The 8,980-nt window shown below is 46.6% G+C and overlaps 1 protein-coding gene across 2 annotated transcripts; it reads right to left on the bottom strand.

The window, feature by feature from the left end:
- Nucleotides 1-725: 725 nt before the first annotated feature.
- LOC311434453 (small basic protein 2) lies at nucleotides 726-5,765 on the bottom strand. Of its 2 annotated transcripts, XM_084514621.1 has the most exons (5): nucleotides 4,513-5,765; nucleotides 2,595-2,789; nucleotides 2,111-2,249; nucleotides 1,722-1,809; nucleotides 726-970 (listed from the first exon to the last, which is right to left on the bottom strand). In XM_084514621.1, the coding sequence occupies exons 4-5, from the start codon at nucleotides 1,777-1,779 to the stop codon at nucleotides 837-839; spliced, it is 192 nt and encodes a 63-aa protein (XP_084370747.1). In that variant the 5' UTR covers nucleotides 1,780-1,809; nucleotides 2,111-2,249; nucleotides 2,595-2,789; nucleotides 4,513-5,765; the 3' UTR covers nucleotides 726-836. The 2 variants fall into 2 exon arrangements, with proteins under 2 accessions (XP_084370747.1, XP_084370748.1); XM_084514622.1 differs by lacking the exons at nucleotides 2,111-2,249; nucleotides 4,513-5,765 and having other exon boundaries at nucleotides 2,595-2,734.
- Between the last annotated feature and the right edge of the window lie 3,215 nt (nucleotides 5,766-8,980).

Genomic DNA, 8,980 nt, shown 5'->3' with positions numbered 1-8,980 from the left:
TTCTGTCCTTTCTGGCAGTGGAGCACCATGAAAGCTTCAAATGAGAGTGGTCCATAAATGACTGCATTAAAATGATGAAGCTTTAGGTGAAAACTATTCACGGTCACTTCACCCCTCTGCTCAGGCATTTTCTTTACAGTAGTCTGCTTTGTCACTGGAAAATGTGGTTTCTTTTCCAGGGCCCAGAAACATGCAAAAGGGCCTCACGGGAAGGGCACAGAGCCAGTGACACAGTTTTCTATTTGGAGAGTAGCTGCAGAGGGACGGGATGAGGATGGAGATAATTATTTTAACAGAAAGGAATGCTGCAAATATTCCCTTTACAGACCCTGCCAGGGCCATGCATTGGGTTTCCGTGGCAGTGCAGAAGGAGGGGTGAAAGGGCAGAGGTTTTCGGCTACCTGCTGGTCCCAAATCAGCACAGGCTGCTGTGTGCCCACGGCAGAAACCCTCCAACAAGCCCAACCGATGCTGTTGGTGGTGCAGAGGAGCCTCTGGGAACCAGAGGGCAGGAGCAATCCACCCAGCCCTTTTCCACCCACCATTGATTAAATTATCAAAAAAGAGAGGAAAACTCCATACGTTGAGCTCTTTTGCTATCAATTTTGTGCAAAACCCACTGATGAGACACACTGCTAATGGGCTTTTTGGGCTGTACTCTGGGGAACCATCTTAACCCTCTGCCTGGGGCCACGGGACGCGAGTAAGCACACCACACACAGGAGTTACATCTTTTTGTCTCTTTTTATTTATCCAGAGGAGGGGGTGGCAGTTGAGAAGCCGCTCCCAAAGCCACCGAGCTGCCTCCTGGTCCGCGGGGGCTGCTTGCCCAGCCCTTATTTCCCCTTCCAGCCGGGCGGCAGGCAGCAGTAGAACTTGCAGTCGGAGGACAGGGACCACACGTCCGCCTTGGAGCACTTGCTGGAGCAGTACCCGACCTTGGGGCAGTACTTCCTCACCTGCCCGTAGCCTGCAAGAGGAAAGCAGAGGGAGAGTGCTTAAAATAAAATAAAATAAAATAAAATAAAATAAAATAAAATAAAATAAAATAAAATAAAATAAAATAAAATAAAATAAAATAAAATAAAATAATAAAATAAAATAAAAATCAAGTGCCGAGCACTAGGCACCAAGGTGGGAGACTGTTTGAAAATGATGTCCTGAGTGAATGGGTACTGGGCTGGGAACCCTTCTGAGCCCAGAATTTGATTCATTGTAGAGGGAAGTGGGAAGCAGGCTGCAGGGGTATGCAGGGGAGCTGCGTTCTGGATGAGAAATACCCTGAGAGCATCCTCAGAACCAGCTTGGCACAAAAGTTTCGTCGTTGGACTGAAATAGAAACACCGCAGCCCGGCTCACCTGGACCTAGAAGACGTCAAAAATATCTAAAACACATGAAAGTGCTCTTTGTAGTACTTTAATTGTGAAGTGAGTTTTTCTCTAAAGAGGATATCTATTTACTAGCTGCAGGGTGCCACTCAGTTGCCCACACACGAACACCAAGCCCCATTTAAAGCAGCCTGGGTTAACCAAGTCGTGTACATCTGCAGGAGACCAGCAGCTACCTGTCTACCTAATCAACTAAATCGTAGCCTTTAAAGCTGATAAAGACCCCGAGCTGTCTGTGAAGGGTGGCACACTGCTGTGTGCTGCAGCCCTGACCCCCATCTGGCTCTTCCACCACTCTCCAAATTATTTTCTAGTGCAATTTGCCCGCTTACCTGGGGCGGCCAGGGAGATCAGCAGGAAGACGGCGAAGACGAGGCAGAGGAACCTCATGGCTGGGGTCGAGCTGGGATCTCAGCGAGGCTGGAGGGAGAAGAGCTGGAGTGAGCCTGAGCTGGACACCGCTGTGTGGTGAGGCTGGGGATCCTCCTATTTATAGCGAGGAGAGGAGGGCTTTGGGGAGGTCCTGCTGCTTGATGGACTTCTCACGGTTCACGGCACAGCACCCTCCTCCTGCCCCTCCACCCTGCACCCGGCTGTGGTGGCGAAACTCTGCCCTCCCCAGCTCCGCTATCGAAAATCATATGGAAATACAAGGAAAATCATTGACTGTGACAAGAACCAGCGGTGAACAGATAGGACAGATCTGCTGGGGCAGAGGGACCTGAGAGAAAGCGAGATCGGTATCTCAGGGCTTCGTTTCTCAACCATGGGAGGAGAGGCGAGTTATGCAATAGGGCTGAGCAGTGGATGCGATGCTCCGATAGCTCTCCTCCCGCTGCCTGGACCAGTCTCTGGACATGCTGAAAGAAAGCCAGGTGTGAGCAGCCTCAGCTTGGGAAGGACCTGGTGTCCACGTCCCCATCCCCACCACCACGGGAACCACAGGTGCAAATCCCCTCTAATTAATTTAGCAGAGACCGTGTTCAATGTAGCTCCCTGTGTCGTCCCCACTAGTCTGGAGACACTCTTTTTAGGATGCAGATAGTCTGATCCCTGCTACGGGGGGAGCTCCGCTGTAAAAGGTTGTCCAGGGCAGTGAAACTGAAGCTGCTCACAAGGAGTTTGCAAGGCAGGAGGACCTCAGCTCTGAGCAGCAGCGTTAGCAGGTGGCAAACGAGATTCAGGGATGGCAAACTTACTCTCACCTTCCAGGAAAGAGGTGCTCCCAAAGAGAACTTCAGAAAAATTCACCTCCAGTGTCTGGGGGCAGTCAGAAAGGAAATCTGAGTGCTGGGATTTCTGAGGATGGGCACTGAAAAAATTGGCATGTCGCTGTACCAAACTTCAGGGACTTCATGCCGCACACTGTGCATGCTGCTGGTGTCCCATCTCTGCAAATACTAGGACAAAAAGTGGTACAAAGGATGGCACAATGGACTTCATCCCACAGGAACCCTGTCCTATATACAACACGGAACTGTCATTGCTGCACTTTAAGCCCACTGTTTATCATCCAGCCCACCCTAGGCATGGGGAACACACACAATCCCCTTCCTATGTACTTTCTCTTCCAGATTTGCAGGGCATCACAGTTCCCACATATTTTTTCTCATCATCATGATGTCAGTTATTCCAGATTTTTGTTATAGATTGCATTTTCTTGGTCTGTTAATCCTCTCAGCTCTAGACTCTGTCCAATTATTCCACCTCATCTTGTAACACGGTGCTTAAGCAGTGAGCAGTGCACTGCCTGGAAATTTAGCAGTCAGCAGTAACAAATGGATTGATTTAAGTGCCTGAGCAGTGATAACCCTTAATACGTATATAAAGAAATAAGGATTTCTGCCGTTTCCATAGCAGGATGACATTGTACCATTCCGTGCACCTTGCTGCCCAGTGCAATCCCACACCTCTCCTGCAGAACTGCTGCACTGCCAGGTATTGCCTGCTCTACCTTCTCCACCGATTGCTCCCGTCTTTTGCAAAAAATACAGCTCGCCAGGATTCTCCCACATGCTGCAGTCCCTTTCAGCCTGCTGTTTGCAAATCCAGTAAGCACAATCTTTATTCCATTCTGCAATTTGGTAATGAAGACCCCAGAAAGTCCAGGACTCAGAACAGCCCTCTGAGATGTCCTTCTACCATCACCATGGTAACTGGAAATTTAGCAATTCGTGTTCATGGACCGTTCTGCCTTCATTTCCTTTAGGCCTGTGTCATGATCAATATGGAGGGGGGAAATAAAAGAGACAAAAAAATATTCAAATAGCTGTAAGGCCAAATGAATGTGATGAAAGTGTTGCAGAGCATCAGGTTGGGAAAGACCCTTGAAGAGACTCACCGACAAAGTGCGGATGGAGGCACCCTGAAAACCATTCCCTGTGATGGATTTGATGCCCCAGTTCTGTCCGTCAGGTCTGTACCTTGAAGACAGTGTCCAGAGCCAGTGCCTGATCAGAAGGACACCCAGGCTGGATTCCTGCAGCCCTGGAGAGCAAACCTACCCCAGGCAGCTCCTGCTGCTTGAGCAGGGCTGAAGACGGTGGTGCTGGGCAGCCAGAATTGCCCCCACGTATCTGAGTTGGTGCAAGTGGCCAGGAGCTGGGAGGTGAAGCCCACTGGAGCATGGCCCCAGCCTCCAGGCACCTTTGGGAGCGGGTCCAGCAGGTCGCAGTGACATTGCACGCGCCAGAAAGCAAACGCCACCTCTCCAAAGATGGCTTTGCTCGAGTTCCTCCTCCTGCCACTCGGTTCATATCAGGAATCCATCTCTAAGTACCAATATCTCTGTCTTTGTTTGTGACAAGTATTGTTCTTGGTTCCCAGCATGCCAAGATCTCAGCTGGCCCCCAGGCATGAGCATTTTCTTCACTGCTTCATTCTCTCGTTTTCCCCCATGCCCACCACAACAGTTAGGAAACTAGAGAGGACAGAGAGTATTAGAAGGTGAAAATTCAAAATTACTGCCTTCAGAGTATTCATGCCTGGGCAACCTGCAGAGATACAATTGAAAGAATCTTCCAAATCTCTCCTCTGCTTCTCTTTAACCTTCTTACCACAGCCTTCTCCATTCTCCCTCTTATTTGCCCTTTCCTCCCATTATTTGACACTACATGTTCACACCTTCCTAGTCCCCTTGCTCATTCTTTGCTTTTCCTGTTTGTTCTTGCCTTGATCTTTTTCTTCTTTCCCATGATCACTGCAAGGAAATAACTCTGCTCATTTCAGCAACTGGCCATTCATAAGCTTCTTAAATGAATAATTCAATTTACTTGAATTAAGCTGTGCTGAGCAGCTTCCTTTTTTCTTGACAAGCAATCGTTGTTTTATTTTTTTTTTTTCAGATGCATTTTATTTTACAGATATTGAATGTATATGTTCCTATAAATGCTCAACAGGGAATCCCTAATTCAAGCTATTCATATTTGAATACAAATAAACCCCACCACTCATCGCTAATGTTGGCTCAGCATGAGGAGCTGCAATATTTGCATGGATTCATCTTTTCTGGATGCAAAACCAACCGCTATAATTTGAGTTAAGGCACAAGGGCTGGAAAGGATGAGTTGGTGAATCTACTGGCAGACAAAAGAAAGCAATGCTGGGTGATGCTGAGGCACTCCATGCGACAGGAGAAACAACAGAGCTGGAGAAAAGCCAGCAGAGGAGGGGAAGAATCTTTTATGGTTCTTCACGAAGCATATTTTTCATTGTATTTTTGAATTAGATATGATGTAGCCTTGATGTAATTCAGTGTATTTTTAAGCAGTTCTGGGACCGCTTGCCCTCAGGCAAATCACCCAGGCACCTTGTGCAGATATTTCATGGGGCTTATTTCTTTCCAACTTGTTCCTGGTAAGAATAGTGACCTCTGTGATCCTCGTATTGTTTACACAGGCTGCCTCTGTACCCGTAAATTAAATATTTTCCAGAGCAGTAATAAGACATGTAGAGCCCTGCATTATTAATATAATTTTTGGCCTGTTTTCCCTTGTTCATTACTTTGCAATTAGCAATTTTTGTGACTCTTTCCCAAAATGCATAGCAGTGAACACAGACTAGGTCTAGCAATATGCCTGCTTTAGAGCATTGGGTACTGAGGACGTGTGGCAATGATAATTAGACTTGTATGATACTGCTCGTTAGGTGCTCCAGGAAAGACAGATGCAATGGATGCAGTTTTAGAAAGTGTGTACCTCGACAGCTCTTTAAAACCAGACATAAAATATCCAGGAAGTGAAATGATGATGCTCTTTGCTGGTTTTAAGCTACAGCCCTTATATTTCACCTGTAATAAATTACGTTGGGCACATTTACAAGGATGGTGGAGGGCAGTAATGCAAGTATCCTATTGCATCCCGTCCTGCCCCACTCTGCACTGGTGCGGCCTCAGCTTCAGTACTGTGGCCTGTTTGGGGAATCACCATATAAAGAGGACACAAAACTATCAGAGAATGACCAAAGGAGGGTTACGAAGGTGGTGAAGGGTCTGGAGGGGAAGGCGTGTGAGGAGCAGCTGAGGTCTCTGGGTTTGTTCAGCCCAGAGCAGAGCAGGCTGAGGGGAGGCCTCATGGCGGCCTGCAGCTCCCTCACGAGGGGAGCGGAGGGGCAGGCGCTGAGCTCTGCTCTCTGGGGACAGCGACAGGACCCGAGGGGACGGCATGGAGCTGGGACAGGGCAGGGTCAGGCTGGGGGTGAGGAAAGGTTCTGCACCCAGAGGTGTTGGGCACTAGGACAGGATCCCCAGGGACGTGGTCACAGCACCGACCTGCTGGAGTTCAAGAAGTGTTTGGACAATGCTCTCAGACATAGGGTCTGGTTTTGGGGTGTTGCTGTGTGGAGCCAGGAGCTGGATTTGATGGTACTTGGTGGTCCCTTCCAACTCAGGATATTCCATGAGTCTCTGATTCCATCCTATCTTATCTCGTCCCATCCCATTCCCTTTCAAAGGTGTCAGGCACCTACAAGCTTCCATGACACCGTTCTGTTGTAAACAAGTAGATAAAAATCTTCATTTAGTTCTTCCAACAATAAGTTATTAATTTTTTGTGGCTTGTGGTGTCCAGAGGACCCCCCTTTTCCACTGCTCTTGGTTTACTAAATCCAGAAGAGGGATTTGGTGAAACTAGATGGCCTACACCACAACAGCTCAGAGACTGTGCCAACCACTTAGGATCACAGCCCTGCTTCATTTAGGATGTCCCCTAGGTATCTCAAGATGGCAACATTTACCAGTATTAAAGAGAGCAGCAGCAGTAAATATAACCAGACCTGCAGGACTTCATAAGTTGTGGAGTTGCACTCAGTGACAATGTTCCCTGGCAAAAGGCATCCACTTATGATTGAAGATCTCCAACAGATGAGGACACTACTGCTTCTGTTAATCTCACTCATAAGAACTAAGCTTTCTTTCTAAGTTTAGTCTGTCTAACTAAGAAGCAGCAGCATCAGGAGGTTATGCCTTTCTCTGTTCAGTTAAACAGCTCTCTTTGATTTTTGGTATTGTCTCCCTGTGAAAACACACCCTGAATGGAATCACTCCCTGGTGATTTGATAAGCCTCTTATCCTCCCGCAGGGTGATATTTCCTACACCTTACTTTATAAATTTTGCATCCTTTTTCTAAAATATATTCTTTCCAGTAGCATCACCAACCTCCTACAGTCTTTTCAATGTGAGTCAGCAGTGAATCCTTGCAGCAGGCAGAGGGAACTGCATAATGGGCTATATCAGCAAAAGCATGGCCAGCCCATCAAGGAAAGGGAGTTTTTCCATCTGCTTGGCACTTGGAGACTGCATCTGGAATCGTGTGGCCAGTTTTGGGCTCTTCAGTGCAAGAAAAAAAACAATAAAGGCATGAGTCCTTCTTTGTTTTTGTCTGGAGTTCAAAGTCTCTGTTGCATTTCTCTTCTCCAGAGGTCTCCTGTGACCAGACTAAGACAGCTTCTAGGTTTGCCTGTTCTGGCGATGAGCTATTTGCAAGAACAGAGTCTTGCTTTTAGTCTTCTGTCACTCGAACAACAATTTCACACCACAAACAATTTTACCCTGTGAATTTCATGATTTTTTTTTACACTGTGAATCTCATCTCATATTACTCCAGTCCTCATGACAACCCAGTTCTTGCTGTATGTTACCTTAACCTTTTTTTTTTTTTTTTTTTTTTTTCCTTTTCCTGTACTGATGGAATACACTAGATTTGGGTCCAGTACATTGCTTTTTCATTCTTGAATTTTTGTTCTGAGACGAATGACCCAGGAGAAAAAAAATTGCAGTAACTGCCCCCCTGCCTGACATCTTTCCTTTCAAGGTTGTTCCTCAGCCATTTTACAGTGCCTTTACCCCCCCCCCCCCACACACACACACACTTCATTTAATGTAGCCTTTCGTGAACATTTTACTAATGGCCTTTACTAAAGTGCATTTGATAAGATCTGATGCCTTCTCTTTGCTAAAAAGCTATTTCATCAGGTTGGTCTGTTGAAAACTATTCAGCTGAGAACCCCTGATGCATTTTCTTTTGTATTCTTGTTTGCCTGGTTGTTCCAAAGCCTTGCATAGTATCGAGATTAGATCATACTCACCTGGATGATTCTTCTGTTCTCACTCTGAACTTTAATAGTGCTTGCTGTTCTCAGATTTTAGTGTAACCCACACTCACCAGATTCCTGAGAAATTCCTGTTGTTTAACCCCAGTTTTACGAGCCCCTTTTCTGAATTTGGGGAAGGATAATATTAAATGATCTTTGTGGGTCCCTTCCAAATGAACTCTTCTATCCTATCCTATCCTATCCTATCCTATCCTATCCTATCCTATCCTATCCTATCCTATCCTATCCTATCCTATCCTATCCTACCCTACCCTACCCTACCCTACCCTACTCTCTAAATAAGGCTCTCCCATTCTTTGGGACTGACTTCCAGTGGGGCCATTTCCATTTATTTGCAATTTTCTGGCCTCACGTATTCCTGAATACCAAACCAAAATATTCATCGGTGTCTGTTCCTGCACATTCTGCAAACCCACCTCTCTACAATAGCAGCTCCGCTTTGCCTCTGATCTTACAGCTACAGAGACTTGATGGCGAGCTATGGCACGGCTTGACTTTTCCCAGTGCTCGCTTTCTCCCTGTCCTTTTTGATTTCCAAAATGGCAATTCATTGCTCTGAATTTATCCCGCTCCCAGCAACAGAGAGGGGAACAAAAGGCATTTCAGCATGTAGGAGCCTGGCTGACCCTACTGGGCTACCCTATTGCTAATCTCTTTGTCACATATAAGCGTGGGTACTCTGCCCATTTCATCTTTATTAACTGGAACCATTAATTGGGTTCCAAAGGGAAAGGTTTTCATTTCTGAATATCCAACAGAGAGAACATTTAATCCCGTGCTGAGCATCCTTTTTCCCTGACGAGCAATTTTTCAGACCCAGCCTCAATCTACTACACTCATCCTGGGAAACCCTAATTCATCCTATCCAGATTTGATCTGAAATACTCACCACAACCTCAGCAGTCACTGCTGAACTGACAACACCAAGACGCAGACCCTGTTCCTGACATTTAAAGCTACGTGCCATTTCCCACAGTTATG

Source organism: Aythya ferina, assembly GCF_964211825.1.
Source record: "Aythya ferina genome assembly, chromosome: 3".
Lineage (NCBI taxonomy): Eukaryota > Metazoa > Chordata > Aves > Anseriformes > Anatidae > Aythya > Aythya ferina.
The sequence above is the reverse complement of the archived record's forward strand: the minus strand, read 5'-3'. Positions and strand labels throughout refer to the sequence as shown.

Bases quoted from the DNA above. Each gene is read 5' to 3' on its own strand.
- LOC311434453 (XM_084514621.1), bottom strand. From the start codon at position 1,779: ATGAGGTTCCTCTGCCTCGTCTTCGCCGTCTTCCTGCTGATCTCCCTG. The intron at 971-1,721 runs GTAAGCGGGCAA...TTCCTCTTGCAG, and splicing joins GATCTCCCTGGCCGCCCCAG to GCTACGGGCAGGTGAGGAAG.